Source organism: Carassius auratus, chromosome 35 (assembly GCF_003368295.1).
Source record: "Carassius auratus strain Wakin chromosome 35, ASM336829v1, whole genome shotgun sequence".
NCBI lineage: Eukaryota > Metazoa > Chordata > Actinopteri > Cypriniformes > Cyprinidae > Carassius > Carassius auratus.
This window is the reverse complement of record NC_039277.1, coordinates 14,576,776-14,603,438: the sequence shown is the minus strand read 5'-3', so window position 1 is coordinate 14,603,438 and position 26,663 is coordinate 14,576,776. Positions and strand designations below refer to the sequence as shown.

The 26,663-nt window shown below is 36.8% G+C and overlaps 1 protein-coding gene, 1 long non-coding RNA gene and 1 pseudogene across 3 annotated transcripts; all 3 read left to right on the top strand.

Moving 5' to 3' along the window:
- Positions 1-1,512: 1,512 nt before the first annotated feature.
- On the top strand, positions 1,513-10,821 carry LOC113054531 (uncharacterized). 2 transcript variants are annotated; one of them, XR_003277398.1, is made up of 8 exons: positions 1,513-1,641; positions 1,930-2,040; positions 2,593-2,706; positions 5,502-5,555; positions 5,650-5,721; positions 6,448-6,546; positions 9,950-9,994; positions 10,089-10,821. It is a non-coding gene; the product is annotated as an uncharacterized LOC113054531 (long non-coding RNA). The 2 variants fall into 2 exon arrangements; XR_003277397.1 differs by having other exon boundaries at positions 2,590-2,706.
- Positions 10,822-13,472: 2,651 nt separating this feature from the next.
- LOC113054846 (trace amine-associated receptor 13c-like) lies at positions 13,473-14,465 on the top strand. The gene has a single exon (XM_026220634.1). The coding sequence runs from the start codon at positions 13,488-13,490 to the stop codon at positions 14,463-14,465; it is 978 nt and encodes a 325-aa protein (XP_026076419.1). The 5' UTR covers positions 13,473-13,487.
- Positions 14,466-23,731: 9,266 nt separating this feature from the next.
- LOC113054845 (trace amine-associated receptor 13c-like) lies at positions 23,732-26,663 on the top strand (annotated as a pseudogene).

The following is a 26,663-nucleotide window of genomic DNA, read 5'->3' as shown; positions in this document are numbered from 1 at the left end:
ACCTCTCTCACTTTTGGAAGAACAAAGTGATTGCTGCCCTTAACTTGCTCGCCTAAAAACCACAATGCAAAGTTGGTGGCCAAAGAAACAAACAGACGCTCCTGTGGAGCTGTGTCCTTACTATCACTTACGACATGAACTTTCTGCTGAGGCTCCAGTCCTCCTACTTGGTTCTTGTGTTCTGGTACCAGTATCACTTCGCACTACACTCATGCATCTTGCACATGAAGGACACCAGGATATCATGCAAATGAAACAATGACTATGCGAGCTGTATTGGTGCACATGGACGCGATGGTCAGTGGCCTCATAAAAACATGTACTGCTTGTAAAATTAATGATAAGTCAGCACGCACACATGCAGCCCCGATGTAGCCAGGGGAATTGCTGTAAGGGCCTTTTCAAAAAGTAGCTGTTGATGTAGTAGGACCATTCAAAATTGCTACACATGATTATTGTTATACCATTACGCTACTAGACTACTACAGTAAATGGCCTGGGGTGGCTTTCACTCCATCTGTCACCACAGCTACATTAGTGATATTCTAACTTCAGTGTTCACTCGCGAAGGTAAATCTGCATACATAGTTACTGACAATGGCAGTCAGTTCTGCTCATTAACATTCCAGGATTTCATGAAGGACAATGGAATTACACACATCCGCACTAGTGTGTATCATGCTCAAGCAAATGGTGCTGTTGAACGTTTTAATAGAGTCCTCAAGAATTGATTCTAAACTGCTGCCCAGTTGCACAAGCCTTGGAAACAAGAAGTAACTGCATTCTTAAACGTCTACAGAGTGACACCACATGCAACTACTAACAAAACTCATTTTGAATTGATGAGAGGGAGACAAATGCACATAAAACTGCACATTCTTCCTATTCCACACTCCTAGACCACACTGGATTCTGCCATTAGGCAGTATGTCAATGCCAATTAATAGAAAAGCAAGGTTTACAAGGATGCCAAACAGTGCCAAAATTCCTTCCTTTCGGCCAGGAGATAAAGTATGAGTGAGAAAATCATTCCTTGTAAAGAAACCAGACTCAAAATTCTCACAACATCTCACGGTGAATAAACAAACAGGAGCGAGTACTTACCTTCTCAGTCATGGGAGATGTTGGAACAAAGTTTGTTTCTCCAAGTGTGCTGGAAAGTAACAGAGAAAGTAACAACTTCAAGGGCTCTCTAGCAGATACAAATACATGCCCGAGGAGTGTGAGTATGAAGAGGAGTAGTAAACTGATATTTACTACTGACACTACAGCGAAATATAGAAATAACTGACTTAAAAAACATTTTTTTTTGTTGGTGAAAATACTAGTGGCCTTAGACTTTTGCACAGTACTGTGTGTGTGTGTTGGTTTTTGTGGTTTACAAGGACTTTTGACCTGAATACGCACCAGCATTACAGGGACATTTGGGTTTATGAGGACAGGGCCCATGTCCTTATAATTCCGACAGTGTATATGCCTTTCTCTATGTCCCAGAAGCTCCCTCTCAAATTTGCATATTTTACACTTGTGTAAGTTTGGAGGCCGCTGATTGGCTAGATCGGCACCGGAGGGCGGGAAATCGCGAAAACAAAATGGCGGCGGTGGGCGGGGCTACATTCTGCCGCTAATAGCTCCGTACAAGTAAGTTAATGCAGTTTGGTAATTATTTAAACAATTTTTTGCTATAATTTATCGATTGTATATGATTATATAAATGCATAATGATCGTGCAATTAAACATATTCCTTAAATATCATCATATAAAGTATGAATGTGACTTCAAAGCTGTAATTACTCAGTTTAATATCAGTATATTGATGTAACGCTATTAATGTAACGTTTCATAGATGGTTATTTAAATATATTATTATTATTATTATTATTGTTATTATTATTATTATAAATCCCGTATACTCGTGCTCTAATCAGCGAGGCAAGGGTGTCGGTTTGTAACTTCCTGTTTGGACCGGACGCAATCTGTGCACCTGAAGTGAAGACATCTGCGGTGTGAAGCTGTTGGAGACAACTATTATATGAAAGGTGAGTAATACTGCTGTTAAATCGTTTCTCTGAGAGTTTGTGGCTCAGTTTGGCTTGTTCGTGAGTGTCTTCAGTGCTCTTTAGAAAGCAGCTAGCGCGTGATGCTAATGGCGCTAGCGTGTTTACACTAAGTGTCCTCTATTAAGAGTAACATCAAACAAGAATCAACAATGCTTGTCAGTTTAACTTCTTTTCGTTCACAGTATAACTGTAAATGTAATAGAACAGTCTAGCCATCATAATAATCTGTTGTCATGGCTACAGTCTGTGAAGGGGAGGGGCAGTTATGTTTAATATTATTACTGTTCAGCTTGGTTTAATTAATAAACACAGAGATGTGCTCTTTTCACTTCCCAATACTTACTGTATATAATAAGTAAAATCACCTTTATTTGTATAGTGCTTTGTAGAATACAGATATACAGAATACATCATATTACACATATATTCTGTTCAGTAGAACTGTCATTATTCGTTTGCATATTAAGTTGAAAACAAACAAACGTAATATTGTCAGATGGAGGCCAACAGTTCTTATTGTTATTAAAGCAGACACAGAGGATGGCTGAAGGTGCGAGGCGAAGGAGAAAGCTGAGGCCATACAGTGTTCACTTCAACAGAAAGACCAGAATGGGCTCAAGGGCAGGTTCATCACTGATCTTAAAGGTGAGTTGATTTATTTTGTCATCATATAGTCACCATTAAGTTGTCTCAGTCCTGTATATCTTTTGTTGGGCAAAATAAGACATTACTAACCATTTGATGGTTTGTAAATGATGACAGGATTTTCTTCCTATGCCTTTAAAATGTCTCGTGTACTAAATCTGTCTCTGGTTGATGACGTGTGGTTCTCGTGATGGTTTCACCTCTCTGTTGTTTTAAAGTGTCTCGTTTACACCCGTGTTACGAGGACCCTGTTTTATGAGGACCATCATAAGAACATAGTCTTGAGTGTGTGTTTACACCTGTGTTACGAGGACCCTGTTTTATGAGGACCATCATAAGAACATACACACAATGTGACATCAAGACTATGTTCTTATGATGGTCCTCATAAAACAGGGTCCTCGTAACACAGGTGTAAACATACACACAATGTGACATCAAGACTATGTTTACACCTGTGTTACGAGGACCCTGTTTTATGAGGACCATCATAAGAACATACACACAATGTGACATCAAGACTATGTTCTTATGATGGTCCTCATAAAACAGGGTCCTCGTAACACAGGTGTAAACATACACACAATGTGACATCAAGACTATGTTTACACCTGTGTTACGAGGACCCTGTTTTATGAGGACCATCATAAGAACATGGTCTTGTGTGTGTGTTTACACCTGTGTTACGAGGACCCTGTTTTATGAGGACCATCATAAGAACATGGTCTTGTGTGTGTGTTTACACCCGTGTTACGAGGACCCTGTTTTATGAGGACCATCATGAGAACATGGTCTTGTGTGTGTGTTTACACCCGTGTTACGAGGACCCTGTTTTATGAGGACCATCATAAGAACATATGAGAATCTCAAGGCGTTTCTCAATGTCAAGGAAGGATCCTCGGAAGCCAGAATTTCGAGGATGCTACGTCATCGACATCCGTCGAAGGACTGTTCCAATGTCGAGGATCCTCGGAATTTCAACCAAGGACTGAGTCCTTCGTTCGAAAAATATCCCATACACAGGAAAGGATGCATATGTGTAGCCTTCGCGCTCTCAAATCACCCACAATCCTAGAGTCGGAGTGTTAACGGTTTTTATTTACGTTACCAAACATTTGTTATAACTGTAGTAAATATATAAGTAAAGTTTGCCAGTACAAATTACTACCATATTAAGATTGTAATTTATACAAATACAAATTACGTTATTGATGGCTAACTGAACCGGACCTGTCATTTAACAATTGTTAGCTTGGTTGCGTCACCGGCATTTCTTTTATAAATAACTAGTTAAGTTGTCCAAAGTAATTTAACGTTAATATTATACCATTATACCACAGCGTTCTTCAAACTGACCTTTTCACTGACGCAATGACGTGCATTTGCTAGCCTGTTCCATTTACGTGTTCTCCGAATGCTAAAGAGGAGCCTCACCTAGCCTCTGAAGGAAGTGACTTGGAAGGACCAGTCCTGCTAAGGAAGTATCCTTGACATTGAGAAACACCTTCAGTGTGGCGTTTGTTTGACAAAAGCCTTGTATTTGAAGACCCTAGTTATCACCATGACATTGGGCTGTGTGAATGTGAAATATTAGGCTAAATATGGATCATTCACATCTCATTGTGGCCATGTGATATTCAAAATGTCTAATTGTTACCTTTAGATTAAGTATATTGTAATATAAGTTGGTAAAAAGTCGTTCCCCTTGTTTGAAATTTACTGTCAGGCATTATACTACTGTATTCTGCAGTTTTATCATATTTGTGTCATCATCATCATCATCATCATCATTATTATTATTATTATTATTATTTTGGCTTTTTTATTTAAATAACATTCTCCAAGATTGCATATTATTTATTCAAAACTTTCAGTATTTTCAAATGATAACTGAGTAGAATCAGTGTCTAAAGAACCTAAAGAACTCTGAACAGGGCACAGCAGCTATAAAGGTATCCAAGAAGTTCTTGAAATAATTGTGGTAGTCCTTAAAAGAGTAGAACAGATTACGTTGTCCACATGTGTTTCTAAGAGACATTGTTTGCTGCATTATTGTGGATGTTAAAAGTGAGTCTTGGTTTCATGCTGTATAACTAACACAGACACTGTGTCTCAAATCACCAGTTTTTCTCATACACAGAAATGCTTGAAATAAGCTGTCCACATTTGTCTAGTTACCAATGTCCCGGTAATAACAAGGTTACAAATAGACCAGACTTTTTTCAAACTAATAACACACTGAGACTCTTCAGTCAAGTCAAGACCATGTTCTTATGATGGCCCTCATAGAACAGGGTCCTCGTAACACAGGTGTAAACACATACACACAACCTGACATACTTCAGTATACATGCATGTAATGTAATACTTACAAAGTCATGAACATTAACTTGGGTAACACTTGAAAATTTAAATATTGGTTTGAAATATTGTAATCTTGTAAATTACATTGATAGAAGCAAGATTATAAATTAATTTAATGTTTTAAATCAGTATTTTATGCACTCATTTATTGTCACAGATATCTAATTTGATGTTCTTTTCTATATTGTGGTTGAACCGTCCACTCTTGAAGTCAATACTCTGTCCCAGTCAGAAGACACAGACGTAGAGAAGGTTCTGCGACTGATTGATTGATTGATTTTAATTTAAATTTGATTTTTTTATTTCATGTGTCAGTGATCAGTCAGTGTTTATGGACTCCAGTATATGTGCATTATCAATTTGTACAGTCCCTGAATCCTTTGTCTGCAGTAGAATGTTTATTTTTTTTATTTCTGTTTCCTTAATTTCAGGTGACTCTGAAGAAGGACCGGTTACTATTGGATGATCAGGACTGTGTTGAGTAGGTAATAAAATGTGCATTGCATATTTTATGAAATGTTAGATTGATGTTGTAAGAAATCGTCTCTACATGAGCCTTGCTTTTTTCATTGTTTTCAGATGTCACCTGTCAAAGAGCATGTGTTGAATGAGGAGCAGAGCTTTTTTGTCCCCGCTGAAGGAGTTAAGGAGGTATTCACATGTTTCAGATGAACTGTTATTTCAGTGCAACAGTGAATGCTCTGAAGTCTGATGTCTTCATGGGCTGTGATATACTTAGCTGTTACCAAATGTATGTAATTTAATGACGTGTTTTCAATTTCAGTAATATTAGTCGATGTCTGAATCAGGAGTGTCCAGACTTGGTCCTGGAGGGCTAGTGTCCCGCAGAGTTTAGCTCCAGCTTGTCTACACACACCTGCCTGGAGGTTTCTAGTATTACCTGCTTCAGGTGTGTCTGGGGTTGGAGCTAAACTCTGCAGGACACCGGCCCTCCAGGACAGAGTCTGGACACCCCTGCTCTAAATACAGATTTGTAGTAATATATTGACCAGTACCTTTTAAGGTCTGTAACGTAAATGTTCTTTTATGATTTTAAATGATCTTATTAACTAAATGACCACAACTTCCCTGTCATTAAAATACATTAAGTTATTATTGAAAGACAGTGTAGCTCTTAAAGTATCACATGTATGTTTTAGGAGAACATTGAGATTGAAGGTACGTCCATCCTAGCATGCGTAGCACAGCGGGTCTTTTTAACTCACAGGAATGTTTAAGGCAACTCTTCTCTGAAATATGTCTTGTGTTCACTGTAGAATGTAGTGTCTTTAGGAATGGTTTATAAATGGTGTGTGATTGTGTTTGACTTCTGAATGCAGATGTTTTTCATGTTCTGAGTTTTATTTTTCATTGAAGATGAGATCAACATGACAGATTCTGATGACGCTGATCCTGAAGAAAGTGATTCTGATGATGAGGCTCTTGCTGGAGCTGCGGGAGACTCCAGTAATGCTGGTATGTGTCAGCTAAGTGTTTTTTAAAAATAATAAAAGTTAAAAATATTATTGGGTAACGCTTTATTTTAGGGTCTCTAAACTACAGTGGTGTGAAAAAGTGTTGAATCCCTTCCGGATTAATTTTTTTGCATGTTTGTCACACTTTAATGTTTCAGATCATCAAACAAATTTAAATATTAGTCAAAGGTAACTAACATAAAAGTAAACACAACATGCTGTCTTTAAATGAAGGTTTTTATTATTAAGGGAAAACAAAATCCAAAACTACATGGCCCTGTGTGAAGAAGTCTTAGTGGTTTTTGCTATCCTAGGAACTACCAAAAGTCCAGTGTTTTGTGACCTTAGGGAGCGTGATGGATTGTAGTGTGAAGGCTTGTTAGGTACGCAGGAGCTAAACCATTTAGGGCCTTATAGGTAAGTAATGATAATTTGTAACTGATATGGAACTTAATAGGTAGCCAGTGCAGAGACTGTAAAATTGTGGTAATATGATCATATCTTCTTGACCTGGTAAGGACTCTAGCCACTGCATTTTGGACGACCTGTAGCTTGTTTATTGACGAAGCAGGACAACCACCTAGAAGTGCATTACAATAGTCCAGTCTAGAGGTCATGAATGCATGAACTAGCTTTTCTGCATCAGAAACAGATAACATGTTTCGTAGCTTGGCAATGTTTCTAAGATGGAAGAATGCAGTTTTTGTAACATTGGAAATATGATTTTCAAAAGACAAATTGCTGTCTAATATAACACCCAGATTTTTGACTGTAGAAGTAGTAACAGTACATCCGTCTAGTTGCAGATTGTAATCTACTAGATTCTATGTACTGTTTTTTTTGGTCCAATAATTAATATCTCTGTCTTATCCGAATTTAATAGGAGAAAATTATTGGTCATCCAATCTTTTACATTTTTAACACACTCTGTTAGCTTAGATAATTGAGAAGTTTCATCTGGTCTGAGTATCATCAGCATAACAGTGGAAACTAATCCCATATTTTCTAATAATATTACCAAGGGGCAACATGTATATTGGAAATAGAAGGTGACCTAGGACGGATCCTTGTGGCACTCCATATTTTACTGATGATAAATGAGATGATAAACACCCCATTTAAATAAACAAAATGGTAGCGATCGGACAGGTAGGATCTAAACTATCTTAGAGCCTGCCCTTCAATACCTGTATAGGTTTGTAATCTATCTATGAGGATGTCATGATCTATGGTGTTGAACGCAGCACTAAGATCAAGTAAAACTAGCAATGAGATGCAGCCTTGAGCTGACGCAAGAAGCAGGTCATTTGTAATTTTAACAAGTGCAGTTTCTGTGCTATGGTGGGGCCTGAAACCTGACTGAAATTCTTCATACAGATCTTTTTTTTTTGCAGGAAGGAGCTCAATTGAGCAGACAAAACTTTTTCTAAAATTTTAGACATAAATGGAAGATTTGAAATAGTTTAAATAAATAGATTTTGAAATAATTTGCCAGTTCACTAGGATCTAGTTGTGGTTTCTTAATAAGAGGCTTAATAACCACCATCTTAAATTGTTTTGGGATGTGACCTAAAGATAACGATGAGTTAATAATATTGAGAAGCGTTTTTTCGCCTACTCTTTCAGTAATTTACTGGGTACAGGATCTAATAAACATGTTGTTTGTTTAGATACAGTGACAAGTTTATTTAGCTCTTCCTGTCCTATAGTTGTAAAGCACTGCAGTTTATATTTGGGTGCGATGGATGAAACTGAAGTGTTAGACGCTGTAAAATTGACATTTGTTATTGTATTTCTGATGTTATTTATTTTATTAGTGAAGAAATTCATAAAGTCATTACTATTAAATGATGGAATATTAGAATCAGGTGGCGTCTGGTTATTTGTTCATCTAGCCACTGTGCTAAATTTGTGGAACAGCACTGGAGAACCTTCCCAGGAGTGGCTGGCTGACCAAAATTACCCCAAGAGCACAGTGACGACTCATCCAAGAGGTCACAAAAGACCCCACAACAACATTCAGAGAACTGCAGGCCTCACTTGCCTCAGTTAAGGTCAGTGTTCATGACTCCACCATAAGAAAGAGACTGGGCAAAAATGGTCTGCATGGCAGATTTCCAAGACAAAGACTAAAGTCTCGTCTCAGTTTTGCCAGAAAAAATATTGATGATCCCCAAGACTTTTGGGAAAATACTCTGTGGACTGACGAGACAAAAGTTGTGTGTCCCGTAATGTCTGGCGTAAAAGTAACACCGCATTTCAGAAAAAGAACATCATGCCAACAGTACAATATGGTGGTGGTAGTGTGATGGTCTGCTTCTGGACCTAGAAGACTTGCTGTGATAAATGGAATTCTGCTGTTTACCAAAAAATCCTGAAGGAGAATGTCCGGCCATCTGTTCGTGACTTTAAGCTGAAGCAAACTTGGGTTCTGCAGCAGGACAATGATGCAAAACCCACCAGCAAGTCCACCTCTGAATGGCTGAAGAAAAACAAAATGAAGACTTTGGAGTGGCCTAGTCAAAGTCCAGACCTGAATCCTACTGAGATGCTGTGACATGACCTTAAAAAGTCTGTTCATGCTTGAAAACCCTCCAGTGTGGCTGAATTACAATTCTGCTTAGATGAGTCGACCAAAATTCCTCCACAGCGCTGTAACAGACTCATTGAAAGTTATCACAAACACTTGATTGCAGTTGTTGCCGCTAAGGGTGGCCCAACCAATTATTAGGTTTAGGGGCAAACACTTCTTCACACAGGGCCATGTAGTTTTGACTTTTGTTTTCTCTTAATAATAAAAACCTTCATTTAAAAACTGCATGTTGTGTTCACTGGTTTTCCTTGACTAATGTTTAAATTTGTTTGATGATCCAAAACATTAAAGTGTGATAAACATGCAAAAAAATAAGGAACCAACACTTTTTCACACCACTGTATTGTCTTATTAGCGTGCATATTATTATTATTAGTAGTAATTAAGCACTTATTAATGCCTTATTTTAAATGACCTTATTCTACATTCCTAATCTTACCCAATACATTAATGTAACAACTGCCTTATTTACTAATAATAAGCAGCAAATTAGGAATTTATTGAGGGAAAAGTTGTAGTTAATAGTTCATAATTGTTCCCTATTCTAAAGTGTTACCTTATATTGTATTAATCCAGCATTACTAACAGAATATTACTCAAATTAGGGATGCATCAGTTTTGTATTGGTGTATTATCTGGCTATACCAATATGTTGATACTTAGTGTTTAGGCAAAAAACTGATAAATGACTGTTTCAAAAATAAACGTTTAACAGGCCAATTCCATAAGAATATATATACTGTATATATATGTCTTTTCTGTTTGAGTTACTTCTGAGTTTCCTGATCATTATATGACTGTTTGTCTGCAGGTGTTCAGAAGATGCCCATTGAGAGCACCACTGAAGTTCCTGAAGGTACCAGAGGTTTAAATTGCAATAGCACCATCAATGTAAGTACATGAGCTCTCGTAGAGTTACAACTCACTAAAGTGTGTATTCTTCTGTACAGAGAGTGAGAGTGAGGCAGAAACTGAAAACACACGGAGAGGGCAGAAAGTGTCCTGGTCAAACACTGAAGTTACAGCTGTAATCAAACATTTTAAGGACCACAGAGCTAAAGGAAAACTGGCCACAATGACTGAAAACCAGCAGTGTAAAACTGCTGAGGATCCTGTTTTGGTGAGATGCAGTGCACAGAACATACAGGATTTTGTAAGAAATCGAGGAATTATCTTAAAAAGGAAAACCCAAAGCAAGTGATGTTACAGTACATCCTGTGTCTTGATGCCATTCTATTATCATGAGCACTTTGGTTGTTGTTTTTATTTCCAATAGTGCAAAACTGTTATAGCAGCAGTTCATACAAATATCTCCATGTAGAAAACAAGTTCAATTGTTAGTTTGTCAAAAACTTTTCATTCTGGAAGTGAACGATTCCTTTACAGATAAATCAGTTTCTCTACACATCTGCAGCATGTATTGTGTGCTCAGAGTTAATCGCATGTTTACTTTTTCATTCTGGAAGTGAACCATTCCTTTAAGGATAAATCAGTTTCTATACACATCTGCAGCATCTATTGTGTGCTCCGAGTTAATCTCATGTTTACTGTGTGTTTAGTAGGGATGCACTGATCATGATTTTTCATAGACGATACCGATATTTATTTATTTTTACAAGCAAACTGGCCGATTCCGATACAGATTTCCGATTATTATTATTATTATTATATTATTTTTTTTAAGCAACAAACAAGAAAGGAAAGTATGCATAAACAAGATGTTTATTTGGTATTTAATAGGCCAAAGTGGCTTTTGGCTATTGAAAACAATAACTGTAACCATCTGAAATTAATGGCAATAACTGCACAGTAAGTAGCCTACATTCAATACAAACATAGATGCTACAGACATCAGCATTTAGCTTTTGTTTTTGGATTGGGTTGAAACTACATAGAACTGGCCTTAAATTAAAAGATTAACTGTAACCATGTGAAATTAAAGGCAATAACTGCATAGTTCTACAGTCCAAACAACACAATCAACACACATTCAATAAGAGGTTTCTTAATCAGCATATAGTATTTTAGTTTTAAAATTTGGTTTTAAATTTAAAACAAGGTCTTTACCAATGAGACTAAATAAAAGTATGCTATATAAATATTATTCCAAAATGTTAAAATCAAATAATGTTGGTGCGAATAAAGCACAGATGCAAAGTGGTTCATTCATCCAATTAAAAAAATAAATAAAATAGGGTAATGATTCACATCTGTATATTTTTTTTTACTTGAGCCAATGAAAAATAAAGAACTATTCTCAAGTTAAAAAATAAAATTGTGAATCATTACCCAAAAATATTTTAATTGGATGAATGAAACCCTTTTTTCAGTGTGCTTCAGCAGGTGATTTTTAAATCAAATTAAGTCAATGTAATTTTAAGGAAAAAGGAAAATAATCCTATACAGAACTGACGTTTACTTCTGACTTTTCAAATGTGTATGCAAGTTCTACTTTACAAAAAAAAACATTTCAGTTTTGTCACAGTTTAATCTGTGTCGTTTCTCATCCAGCTCGCAAGAAGTTGATCCTTCACTGTCTTCGCTTGTGCAGGGCACGGAAAGGTACGATACGCTCGAGCAGCTTCAGTGAGCACAGGAAAGGCTTTTATTTGTGCAGCAGTACACCAGCGGCTGTTCGCTTCCTGCTGTCTATTCCTCAGATGTGTAGCTCGTGTTGCCCGTGTCCAGCACACAGATTTTGAAATACTTCCACACAAATTACATGATAGCGAATGATTACAATGTAGTCTGTGCACGCGGGCGCACTTACGGAAAAATCGGCCGATCGTGTATTTTAAGCAAAAACCGTCCGGTTCCGATTTATGGCCGGTCAACGGTGCATCCCTAACATTTAGTGAGGTACTTACAACATGAGGCATGGCTTTTGATTTATAGTTTTTTTTTAAGTTGGTAAATTAGACTTAATTATTTGTTGTTTGTTTTGATTTGTGTGGCATTCCTTTTTTTATAGAAAGATTACCCATTTTAATAATTGGCGAATTTTACGTTTTTTGTTTATTTGTTTTTATGTTACAAATTTAAGTCATTATTAAAGTACTTCTAAAACACATTGGTGTCTGTAATGTTTTGTATTGTGTTAAAGATCCTGTACTCTTTAACCACCTCAGTCTTGGTAATGCAGCATAGTGACATGTCTGTGTGTTGTGTACGATCAGGTTCCAGTAAATCACATTTGTCCCTGTAATGTTGGACGATGTGCAGTTGTGTATTGTGTTAAAGATCCGGTACTCTTTAACCACCTCAGTCTTGGTAATGCAGCATAGGGACATGTCTGTGTGTTGTGTATGGGGTCAAGTACCTGTAAAACACATTGTCCTTGTAATCCAGAAAACTGACATGTTTTGTGTATTGTAAAACGAGTGTCCTCCTAAATCAATCTGACCCTATAAATCCCAATTATGTAATGGGCGGGAACATTATAGGAGGGGCGTGACAGTCCTTGTGTACCACCAAAATATCATATTGTCATATTATCCATTCTATTGTGTGTAAAGAAAATCCAAAGTGATATTTGTGTTCTGCAGAGTAAAACAAAATTTTTGATAGTTTTATCATCTCTGTAGGACACCGGGAAAGGGGTGTCCCCTTAAACCACCATCCAACTGGTTTGGCCATCAAAGTACTGCTAAACCACAAAAACCAGTATGTGTGTGTGTGTGTGTGTGTGTTTATTCTCAGATTATGTAATCCGTATGAAACTTGCAAGCAGGCGCATCCACTACTGTGGAGATGTCAAGTCAGTGTCACCAAATTCATCTCTTAAACAGAAAACACTGGTTTATCAATAGATTTTTAAGACGTTAATGAGGTTTATTATTACTGTTTTTCCCTGAGACATTCAACATCATTACTTCTGCCGGTGTTGCATGCTTTATGTGTGCGCTTGAACCGCTTATTAGGCTATGTAAGCAATTAAAGGCTCATCAGCATGATTTAAATTATTCATTAATAAACGTGTGATTAGTTGACTAATACTTAAAATAAACGACTACTAGTCGACCAGAAAAATATTTAGTCGAGGGCAGCCCTAATGAAAACATGATGAAACTGTGGTAGAACATATTAGACTAATGAGGACCATCGTAGTCTAGATAATTAATTGCAAAATAAAAATTTAAAAAATAATTTTTTTTTACAAAAAATATAGCAGGAATACTGTATAGGTCATAAATTGTCATATCTAGGTTGAAAGTGTCAGAGGAAAAAAAAGTCATTATGCAGCATCAGAGTGGGCGGTAGATGGGTTGGTCAGTCTGATACAGACACTGTATAAAATTAAAGGACACTAAGGAGAGCAGAACAAACTCCTTACAGGAGTAGACTCACTCATGGCCTTTGAGACAGAGGATCATGAGATTCAACACTGCTTTCCTTCCATCAATTCATCATGTATCAAGGGAAAACGCTCTAGTCATGAATACAATGTCATTTACATGTTTGTATCAGTGCTTTCAGCATGGACTGTGTTTCTGAACCTGCTGGTGATCATCTCCATCTCTCACTTCAAGAAGCTTCACACTCCAACCAACCTGATAATTCTCTCTCTAGCTGTGGCTGACATGCTTTTTGGACTTGTGATGCCCATAGAGGCCATGAGGCTGATTGAGATGTGTTGGTACTTCGGAAACACTTTCTGTGGACTCTATTCAATATTTATTTGGATGCTTCTCTCATCATCTCTTAGTAATTTAGTATTAATTGCTGTTGATCGTTATGTGGCTGTGTGTAACCCTTTACTGTACCCACAGAAAATAACCATGACTAAAACATTAATAAGCATCTGTCTGAGCTGGGTTTGCTCTTCAACTTATTGCACTGCCTTTGTAATTTCACTCAGAACATACATGTGTTATGGAGAGTGTTCTTTTATGATGGGTTTTGCCTGGAGAGTCACTGATCTGTTTATTTCTTTTATTTGTCCTTGTATTCTGATCATATCTTTATATTTGAGGATTTTCTATGTTGTACATCAGCAAGTGAAAGTTATAAACGCCCTGATGAAGGGTGGCAAATGCGTAAATGAAGTTTCAGTGAGAAGGAAATCTGAGAGCAAAGCTGCTCTGACATTAGGAATCATTGTCACAGTTTATCTGCTTTGTTGGATTCCATACTATATCTGTTCCATTTCAGCAGTTTCTTCCACAACCATAAATGTTTTGACATGGGTCATGTATGTTAACTCAGGTCTGAATCCTATGGTATATGCTTTATTTTACCCCTGGTTTAAAAAGACAGTTAAACTCATCTTATCTCTGAAAATATTTCAGCCAGCATCCTCTCTGGTCAATATTTTTACAGAACATTAATTGCAGTTAAACTGATAAAGCCATCTTTCTGAGAACAATTGGTGGTTAATTAATCATAAATAAATAATTTCTAATCAGTGACTTAATAACCACAAACAATCTGGATTTTATGTTTGTAATTGAAACATGGCTAGAAGTTAGCTGCAGTACAACAGTCCTCAATGAAACAACCCCTCCTAATTTTAATTTTATGAGTGTCTACAGGACTGTTCGATGAAGTGGAGGTGTAGCAGCTCTATTTAAAGATGTCTATCAATGCAAGCAAGTGTCATTTGTTCAGTACTTGTCTTTTGAATAGTGGGATTTTGTTGAAAGGTGCTCCACGTGTTCTTTTTAATAAGATACTATGTTTATTTTTGTTGCAATCTGTAGCTAAATTTTGTAAGAAACAGTGCAGCACCTAAAATTTCAACCTTCTATATTAACACACTGCCCACATCTTTTTTTCAGAATTGTGCTAAACTCTTTAGAAGCAGATCTTTTAGAAGTGGTGAATGCCTCACTTCTTTCTGGGACTTTTCCAAACTTGCTGAAAACTGCAGTTGTTAAACCCCTTCTGAAAAAGAACAATCTTGATAACGCCATTCTGACCAATTATAGACCACTATCAAATCTTCCTTTTATATGCAAAATTATAGAAAATGTTGTTTTTAATCATGTGAACATATTGATCTTAAATGGATACCTACAATTTTCAATCTGGTTACCGACCGCATCACAGCACAGAGACAGCACGCTCATTGAGATAATAAATGATATTCGCTTAAATTCTGATTCTGGCAAAATATCAGTGCTGGTATTACTACATCTAAGTGCTGCGTTTGACAATGTGGATCATAACATACTACTAGAGAGACTGGAAAACTGGGTCAGGCTTTCTGGGATGGTATTAAAATGGTTCAGGTCATAATTACAAGGTAGAGGTTATTATGTGAGTATAAGAGAGTATAAGTCTAAGTGGACATCCATGACACAAAGAGTCCCACAAGAACAATTGGTGGTTAATTAATCATAAATAAATAATTTCTAATCAGTGACTTAATAACCACAAACATCTGGAAATCTGGATTTTATGTTTGTAATTGAAACATGGCTAGAAGTTAGCTGCAGTACAACAGTCCTCAATGAAACAACCCCTCCTAATTTTAATTTTATGAGTGTCTACAGGACTGTTCGATGAAGTGGAGGTGTAGCAGCTCTATTTAAAGATGTCTATCAATGCAAGCAAGTGTCATTTGTTCAGTACTTGTCTTTTGAATATTGGGATTTTGTTGAAAGGTGCTCCACGTGTTCTTTTTATCACTATTTACAGGCCTCCAAAATACTCTCCAGCCTTTGTTGAAGAGTTTTCTCAGAAATTTTCTCAATGATTTCATCAGAGTTTGATCATTAATATCAGGAAGGCGATTAGCACATACTCAAGTTATGCAGAGGCCAGACAGATTCGGCAACAATATCAGAAATAAGATACTATGTTTATTTTTGTTGCAATCTGTAGCTAAATTTTGTAAGAAACAGTGCAGCACCTAAAATTGTCAACCTTCTATATTAACACACTTCCCACATCTTTTTTTTTTTTTTTTTTCAAATTTGTGCTAAACTCTTTAGAAGCAGATCTTTTAGAAGTGGTGAATGACTCACTTCTTTCTGGGACTTTTTCAAACTTGCTGAAAACTGCAGTTGTTAAACCCCTTCTGAAAAAGAACAATCTTGATAATACCATTCTGACCAATTATAGACCAATATCATATATTCCTTTTATATGCAAAATTATAGAAAATGTAGTTTTTAATCATTTGAACAACATGATCTTAAATGGATACCTACAATTTTCAATCTGGTTACCGACCGCATCACAGCACGGAGACAGCGCTCATTGAGATAATAAGTGATATTTGCTTAAATTCTGATTCTGGCAAAATATCAGTGCTGGTATTACTAGATCTCTGTGCTGCATGTTACACATATCGATCATAACATACTACTAGAGAGACTGGAAAACTGGGTCAGGCTTTCTGGGATGGTACTCAAATGGTTCAGGTCATAATTAGAAGGGAGAGGTTATTATGTGAGAATGAGAGAGTATAAGTTTAAGTGGACATCCATGACATGAAGAGTCCCACAAGGCTCAATTCTTGCACTGCTCTTGATTAGCCTGTATATGCTCCCACTAAGTTAAATAATGAGAAAGAACCAAACTGCCTATCACAACCTGCTGATGATACCAAGATTTACTTAGCCTTGTCGCCAAATGACCACAGCCCCATTGACTTCCTCTGCATTGATGAACTAAACAGTTGGATGTGCCAGAACCTTCTTCATTTACACAGGGAAAAAAACTGAAGTCATTGCATTTGGAAACAAAGTTGAAGTTCTCAATGTGAATGCAGACCTTGCTAGGGGTCTAACAACTAAAAATCAAGTCAGGAATCTTGGTGTGATTCTGAAGACAGACTTTAGTTTCAGTAGTCATATCAAAGCAGTAACTAAATCAGCATATTATCAGCTAAAAAATATATTGTAAAAATAGATGTTTTGTTTCCAGTCAAGACTTATTAAGAAATGCATTGCAGATATGCACAATGCACAGGCCCGTCGCAACAAGGCAGGCAAACCAAGCAATTGCTTGGGGCCCCGAGCTGGCCTGGGGCCCCAAGACAACGACTGGTTAAGAATAAAATGCAGCGACACTGTGTGAGCGCCCCTTTGATCGTCAATTTAGTAACGTGTAATGACACTGTTATCGCGATCCCCCTCAAGGGGGCCCCTCTCAGTATTCGCTGACAGCAGCCAGCCAACCACGTGATCTCTGCTACCGGCAAAATACGAAACCTCCTCGGCAGTCATGAAGTGGAATTATGCTTTAGGAAGCCAGAATAGAAAGAAGAGAAAGGAAGAGGAGGATAAGAAAAAACAAGATAGTGGTAAGTGATAAAATAGCTCTAGCTTTTCAGTCTTGTACTAATGGTGTAATTTTGCAGCAGGTAACTTAGGCTAGCAAAAATATGTTTGTTAGCTACCTGCCTGACGGCAAATACTGCTTGTAACGAACAGTTAGTGCAACTTTTTTTTTCGAATGGAAGGAATATGGTTACTGTAAACTTATTTTTTTAAAGGGATAAAGAAGACGCAGAACAGAAATCGCATACTGCAAGGAGTCAGCAGTGTTTTGATTTGAGGGTGCGGGCAAACGTCGTGGCGTTTGTCAATTGCAAGATAAAGCTGGTAACGTTAACCATACTACAAAAAACGCGGATGGAATCGCAGAATCCAGTCATAAAAACAAAATTTACAGTTTAACGCAGAATGACACGTTATTTGCCAAATTTTGGATTAATTAATTAAAAATAGGTCATTGCACTTGCATCAAATCACGATATGGACTAATATCTGTAAATATTAAGCCGGAACAGTCTGTTTAAATATGAATCCTGCATGTTCTGCGTGTCTCTGTTAATGGGAGCAGAAGCGCGTCTTCCTTCATTACAGACACTAAAGCGCGCGTGACGCTCACTGTAATTTCAGCATCTACGGTCTCTCTAAATAAGAACGTGAACACATGAACAACATCTCCAGAACTGCTCTGACAGTCACTTCATGAGCATTTGACCGATACACAGAGCTGTAAAAGTACCTCAACCCGTCAAAATAAAAGTCCTGTTTTAGACAAGTATTTGCCAGAGATGTATATTGTTCTGCAGAATGTACATAGCCTACTACTAAAAAAAAAATCAAACATTTGATTCAAAATTTTTAAGGTTTAATCACACAAAATTTATTCCATGTTTTATTTTTAATATTAAATCCCCTTTGTTTACCAAAAACTTTGCTTAATTTTCAATAATTAAAAGATAAATTAATGTTTGGTGTTTAATGCTTAATGTGCATCTCAGAAAATGCTTTATTTAAAACCCCAACCGAATGGGACTTAAATGCACTTAATTCATCTTTCAACTTTATTGTCATTGTTCACAGTACAAGTACAGACAGAGAAACAATGGATAATAATTTAATGTTTATTTTTAATGTATCCATTGCATTCTATGCATTTAATAATAAAAACATTTTTTTTTCTAAAAAAGGAAACTAGTTGCTCATTTTAAGAGACCCAGAAGTCTTATTTTCTCTTGCATAATTAATATTGCACTTTAACTGAGCAAAAACACATTTTATCTAATTACTCGATTAATCGATGGAATTTTTGGTAGAATACTCGATTACAAAAATATTCGATAGCTACAGCCCTAGATGAAAAGCTAAACCATCAACTTCATCCTCAACATCAACAGATGCATCTCTTCTCAGTGCTGATGTTTCCTCTATATAGCACAAGGTACCACAAGCTCTATAATTATAGCTGATATCCTGCACAGCCCAGAGTTTAAACTGATAAGTGTGTGCTGTCATATTATTAGAAAAAAACAGTGCAAATCATTATTGAATTTCCACCAAATTATTTTTTTCAAGCAGTATTTTCACTGTAAACCTTTTTTATTTAAATAAAGTGTGGGTGAACTTAAACTGTATGGCTATGCTGTGGTTCCTGTAGGCTTTGCGTGCGTGCGGGGGGTCGGGGGGCCTCTATGTCCATTCTGCTTGTGGCCCCCAAATTCCTTCAAACGGCCCTGACAATGCATATAAACCTAACAGACCACTCAGATTGAATAAGTTAGAAATACCAAGGGTTCACACAAAATAAGGGGAATCTGCTTTTAGTTATTATGCCATCCACAGTTGGAATCAGATTCCAGAAGAGATCAGATGTGCTAAAACATTAGAAACTTTTAAATCGAGACTCAAAACATATCTGTTTAGCTGTGCATTTATTGAATGAGCACTGATTGCACTGTATTTTATGTATTAAACTGTATTTAATGCAACCCTGAAATGATTTTGTCTTAAATTCATTTTAAATGAATTTTTTAATCTGTTTCAAAGTTTTGAAATTCCTTGTTTTATTTTTGTGATTTTTTTAAATAAATATTTTACTTTCTTTTATGTAAAGCCCTTCGAATTACCATTGTGTACGAAATGTGCTATATAAATGAATTTGCTTTGCCTTGCCTAACTTTTCAAGTAAGTTGAAGTAATGTTTATTGTTTCATATAACTGATAACTGCTAAACATCACCTCATGTAGGCCGATTGTTTTATGATCCAAACAAAGGCTAAAATTATGCAAACCATAATTGCCTAGATAGATTTGAAAGCTCACACATTTTTGCTTTTAATTATTTTTTTAATTTGTGTAGGCAACTTTTGGGTTTATTTTAGTGGATTGATGAATTTCTATATGAAATTCTTAATTCTTAATTCACTGACTCTGCAGTAGAAAGCAGCAGCTGATTCATCAGTCTGTTGTGTGTGTTTGCCTGTGTTTGTTTTGCACTCACGAAATGACTGATGCACCCGAGGATCATCTCTGTGTGTAGCTCAGGTGTTAACAGCACCCTCAGGTGCACATTATATAAATAACAAGCCATGATATCCATAACAGGGCTTCAGAGTTTACCATCAGAGGATTACTTCTGAGTAATCCATTTCTTGATAAAACAACAAAAGCACTGTTTGTGTGTGTGTGCGTGCGTGTGGGTTGGGTTGGGGGGGGGGGGGGGGGGGGGAGTTGGGGGCATGAGGCCTAAAGTGGTTATAATGTTTTCATTTGCAAAACCATTTATTTACATTTACTTGTCAAATGTAAATTTAAAAGCAGGCTAGGCCTACTGCATACATGTACCAAATGATTAACTGGTAAATTGCAAAGCATAGTGTTAGAGACCTTTTAATGTAAATATGAAAAGTAGGACTGCCTCCATAATAGTTGAATAACCTTTAGTCGATGAGAGAGGCTTGGTCGACCCAAATTTTATTTGTCACTGTAACGAAAAGGCTGAGGCTGAGGCATAATGTAAATCCATTTGCAGAAGTTTATTAAAGGAAGATTGTACAATCAGAGTTGTGTTACCAGGCAATGTGTCAATACCGTAAGGGCAGTCCGATCTTTTAACATACACAGGGTTATCCAATAGGCAGAGATGAGTAGGCAGGCGAACAGGTCAAACACAAACATCAGTCCAATCAAGCAATATATCCAAAGGGGCAATCAAAGAGACGTGAACGAGATAACAGGCAGAATCGTGATCAAACAGGCAGTCAGAATACTCACAAGGAAACCGCTCGGTAAGGCAGGTTAACTGGCAATACTTTGCAGTGAAGTGACATGCTAGCACATGTTAAATAATCCCAAACAGGAAATAACTGTTGTAGCAGAGGGAGTGGTGAACAGTCAATACTCCAGTGAGGGCTCCCTCTGCTGGCGTGGCTTTACAGTCACTTAGGCCCAATCCCAATTCTACCCCTTAGCCCTTCCCCTAACCCTTTGTTTCGCGCGTTCACATGAAGGGGTAGGGGTGTCTCGATTCTCTTTTGGTTGGAGGGGAACGGGTAAGGGGAAGGGCCAGATAGCCCTTCAAACTATGATTTTTCACAAACGAAGGGGTATTAATTATCTCGGAAACATGGCTGCAACAGCGAACAAAAAGACACATAAATGTAAGCTTTTTGGCATAAATAAAGATTTTAGGGAAAAGTAATCATTTGTTTACATATTAACGGTCATGTTACTCAAAGAAATGTTTGCAAAAAATTTGCTACTATTTGCTAAAGTCATATCATTACAGAATGCTTGATATTGCCATATATGTCTGATCAGGGCGATAACTGCCAAATACTAATCCCTCCAATAATTAGAAATCGCTAAACCATTTTCTCAAATATTGCCTATTCGAGAGAGAAAGAGAGAGAGAGCAAGAGAGAGAGAAATGGAAGTTGTGTGTATTCGAGTCTGTGCGTTTATCTTTTTAGAGTGAGTTTACTTAAAAACAGTGATTGTATCCTCTCGTCGCTGGAAAATATAATTTAGCGATTCAGTATTTAAACTTTATTTAATAAAAGTGATGGGGCAGTGCTGACAGGAGTTTATTTTCTCCTGGATGTGTGAGCTGCACGATTTCCGGTATGTTTGTGTGTCAATAAGCAGCTCATTAATACAGAACAATAATTAAAGGCTCTAATGTACACCAGCACATGTGTGTATTGTAAGAGCTCATCGACGAATGATGGAGTGTGACGTCATGGTAGTGGTGTCCCAATCCTTAGGGGATTATTTTCTCCCCTACCACTTGAAACTCTGTTTCAAGGGGCAAGGGGAAGGGGTAGGCGGAGGGGTAGGGGAAAGGGGAAGGGGTATAAAATAGAATTGGGATCGGGCCTTAGTCACAGGAAATAAAAATCTACAGAAAGTGATACAGTCACGTAGTCTGTGACGGAAAAATCGTTAATGGTTGGATTTTGTGGCAATACAGTAAAGTTACATCTAAATGCTGGCCTATCATTCACTGACCTCAAACAGGGTTTATCATCTGGACTATGTTAGTAGTAGCAACTTTTCATGGTCACTCAATCTAATGTTAACCTAGGAAAATGTGCACTATTCAAGTGTCTGTGTGGAGTCTGAAATCTGAACAGTAGTGCGCTTACAGCATGACATAGGAATGTGCCGGTGCATTCACTTGCTCTTAAAAACTCCATCATATTGGTAATACAGATAAGAGTAATACATCTTTTGAATCTGTAAAGCCTCTATGTTTATTTGTGTGCACTCACTCACTATAAAAACAAAATATTGCGATTTTGTAAAATAATGGATGCAAACAGGATGCACTTTCTGCCAACTCGGCCACTGTGAACTTGAGTGAGAAACTCCATATATACTTGGAGACATGAAAACAATATATATGTGTATATATATATATAAAGTACAGACCAAAAGTTTGGACACACCTTCTCATTCAAAGAGTTTTCTTTATTTTCATGACTATGAAAATTGTAGAGTCACACTGAAGGCATCAAGGGCTATTTGACCAAGAAGGAGAGTGATGGGGTGCTGCGCCAGATGACCTGGCCTCCACAGTCACCGGACCTAAACCCAATCGAGATGGTTTAGGGGTGAGCTGGACCGCAGACAGAAGGCAAAAGGACCAACAAGTGCTAAGCATCTCTCGGGGAACTCCTTCAAGACTGTTGGAAGACCATTTCAGGTGACTTCCTCTTGAAGCTCATCAAGAGAATGCCAAGAGTGTGCAAAGCAGTAATCAAAGCAAAAGGTGGCTACTTTGAAGAACCTACAATATGACATATTTTCAGTTGTTTCACACTTTTTTGTTATGTATATAATTCCATATATAATTCCACATGTATTAATTCATAGCTTTGGTGCCTTCAGTGTGAATCTAACATTTTCATAGTCATGAAAATAAAGAAAACTCTTTGAATGAGAATGTGTGTCCAAACTTTTGGTCTGTACTGTATATATATATATATATATATATATATATATATATATATATATATATACATATATATATATATATATATATAGAGAGAGAGAGAGAGAGAGAGAGAGAGAGAGAGACATTGAAATGTCTACTTTCAAATGCAACACAGTCTTGCCTCTCATCATCATACATTGACGCTTGGTCATTGCCATTTGGCGTCAATATCCAAGGCAGAAGGTACCCCCTTTGCGTTGCTTTCAAACGTAGAGGGTCATCCAATACACTTCCGTGTAAATCCCTCACCTTCGGATTCTAACGCAGGATGGTCAACCAACGAAAAATATAGGTGCGCTGGAAAGTTTCGGTTTTCAGGGTCATAATCCAACCCGGTATCATGCCATAATTTGAAATAGACATGCTGGTCCACTCAAGAATACGTGTGAGTGTCACATTTTGCCTCCTCTAAACATGAAAATGACTACTGGAGCACTAGTAGGGGCGATATTTTCCTAAATGCCAACAACTGCACACGGACCATAGCCAAGCAATATAGTGTATTAAAGATGGATTAAGATGACTTCAAAATGCATACAGGTAAGGTTTCCACTAGAGGCTGAAATTTTTTTCGCGAAGCCCGCATGTCATGGAAATTCATTCCGGATTAGAAACAAAATCTCAGTCTAATGTTATCCAACATTTTTAAAATGTATGACTACTAGTCGTCCAGAAAAATCTTTAAACGAGGGCAGCCCTAATGAAAGTAAAAAATAAATAAATAAATAAATAATAATAATAATAATAATAATAATAATAATAATAATATTATATATATATATATATATATATATATATATATATATATATATATATATATATATATATATATATATATATATATATAGTAAGATTACTGTGTAGGTCCTATGTGATCACATAAAGGTTAAAAGGGTTGGAGGAAAAAAAAATGTCATTTTGCAGCATCAGAGTGGGCGGTAGATTGGTTGGTCAGTCTGATCCAGACACTATAAATGAAAGGACACTAAGGAGAGCAGAACAAACTCCAATCAGGAAAAGACTCACTCATGGCCCATGACACAGAGGATCATGAGACTCAATACTGCTTTCCTGCCATCAACTCATCATGTATCAAGGGAAAACGCTCCAGTCATGAATACAATATCATTTATCTGTTTGTATCTTTGCTGTCAGCATGGACTTTGTTTCTGAACCTGCTGGTGATCATCTCCATCTCTCATTTCAAGAAGCTTCACACTCCAACCAACCTGCTCATTGTCTCTCTGGCTATGACTGACATGCTTATTGGACTTGTGATGCCCATAGAGGCCACGAGGCTGATTGAGATGTGTTGGTATTTTGGAGACACTTTTTGTGGACTCTATTCAATATTTATTTGGATGCTTCTCACAGCATCTCTTAGTAATTTAGTTTTAATTGCTGTTGATCGTTATGTGGCTGTTTGTCACCCTTTACAGTACCTACAGAAAATAACCATGACTAAAACATTAATAAGCATCTGTTTGAGCTGGGTTTGCTCCTCAACTTATAACATTGCCTTTATTATTGATAACAGTTATTTTGAAATTTCACGCAAAACAAACATGTGTTATGGAGAGTGTTCGGTTTTGGTGGGTTTTACTTGGAGAGTCACTGATCTGTTCATGTCTTTTATTTTCCTTGTACCCTGATCATATCATTATATTTGAGGATTTTCTATGTTGTACATCAGCAGGTGAAAGTTATAAACACCCTGATGAAAGGTGGCAAATGTGTAAATGAAGGTTCAGTGAGAAGGAAATCTGAGAGCAAAGCTGCTCTGACATTAGGAATCATTGTCACAGTTTATCTGTTTTGTTGGATTCCATACTATATCTGTTCCATAACAGCAGCTTCTTCCACAACCATAAATGTTTTGACATGGGTCGTGTATATGAACTCAGGTCTGAACCCTATGGTCTATGCTTTATTTTATCCCTGGTTTAAAAAGACAGTTAAACTCATCTTAACTCTTAAAATATTTCAGCCAGCATCTTCTCTACTTAATATTTTTTCAGAACATCAATTGTAATTAAACTGATAAAGCCATCATTCTGGGAGTAATTTAAAAATAAAACTGCAATTGTTATAAAGTCATAAAGGTAAATAATAGTTATAATTTACATGAATTACATGAATTTTAATATTATAGTTTGTTTCATGGAGTATGATTCCTTCTATGTGAAAATTTAACTGACAAAATGTTCAGCTGTGTTACATTAGCTTATTAGGACACTTGAGAAAGAATCTCAAATCTTTTATCAGTTATGCTGTATCTGTGTTGATATATATCAAAAACACAATGACAAAAAGAGGACAGTCATATAGAACTATGTGTAAGTGTCAAGTATATTATGGTGGTTCATCACAAAGAGAATAATTAAAATGGCTTACAGCACACCTCAGATTAAAACCTGAATCTGAAACAAAGTAACTTCAGATTTATCCAAAAGGCATTTAAAGTTTGGAGTTACACACAAAGGTAAAGCCTAACAATAAAAAATATTAAATATGTATTTTATTCTAACTTTTCAAGTAAGTTGAAGTAATGTTTATTGTTTCATATAAACTAATGTGAATAAATAAATACTGTAACTGCTGAACATCACCTCATGTAGGTCGATTTTTTTATGATCCAAACAAAAGGCTAAAATTATGCAAACCATAATTATCTAGTTAGTTCTGAAGCTCACACACTTCTCCTTTTATTTATAATTTAAATTTTGTACAGCACTTTTGGATTGTTTTAATGGATTGATTAATTTATGTGTGTGTGGGGGGGTGTGTGTATGTGTGTGTGTGCATGTGTGCAGGGGCGCCACTAAGGGGGAGTGGGTGGGGGGGGCGTCTGTTGTTATGCGTTAGGACAATTCTATTTTTTGGGGCCCCAGAGATCTATTTTATTAGTAATATAATAGAAATTATAAAAGTATATACCAAAAAGTTACAAATAAAACAAAATTACGTCTTATTTCTGCATTTCCTGAAAAATTACGTCCTACTTTGCCATGAGTCATTAGGTGAGATCAGATTGTTAACGGTCAAATTAGAGATGTCTTCGAATTCGAGGGGAGTGCAAACCGAGCCAGACAATTTGGTCAGTTGCATTTTAAACACATTTTAGTTTTGCAATAGAAAATCTACAAATTCACACTCTGATTACATAGAGCAGGAAGCGAGTGGGGTTGTCATGGAAACCAAATACATTGCACGCAAATTACAGCTGTGCTTTTAAACTTAGTGAAAGTGACATACAGCCAAGAATGGTGACCCATACACAGAATTTGTGTTCTGCATTTAACCCATCCAAAGTGCACACACACAGCAGTGAACAAACACACACCCGGTGCAGTGGGCAGCCATTTATGCTGCAGCGCATGGGGAGAAGTTGGGGGTTCAGTGCCTTGCTCAAGGGCACCTCAGTCGTCATATAACTGGGCCAAGACTGGAACCTACAACCTTAGGGTTAGGAGTCAAACTCCACTAGACCACGACTTCCCCAATAAACACCTTTAAAATAACACTTAACAATAAAGGTGTTTAAAATAATACACTAACATGTCTGTCAAAACAATCTCAAAGCAGGCTATTATTAAGCAAATCAAGGAGTGAATTACTCATCCCCTGTTAAAAAAATAAATAAAATAATAATACTTTAGCTGGGTTTCCACAGTTAGGGTCATACTTATCTACAGTGTATGGAGCTAAAAGTTTTTGTGTTAAAGGGATAGTTCACTTTCAAATTAAATTTTGATATGTTTTAGCTTACCTCAAGGGCATCCAAGATGTAGGTGTCTTTGTTTCTGCAG

Excerpts from the sequence above, each read along its gene's own strand:
- LOC113054846 (XM_026220634.1), top strand. The coding sequence starts at position 13,488 with ATGGCCTTTGAGACAGAGGATCATGAGATTCAACACTGCTTTCCTTCC.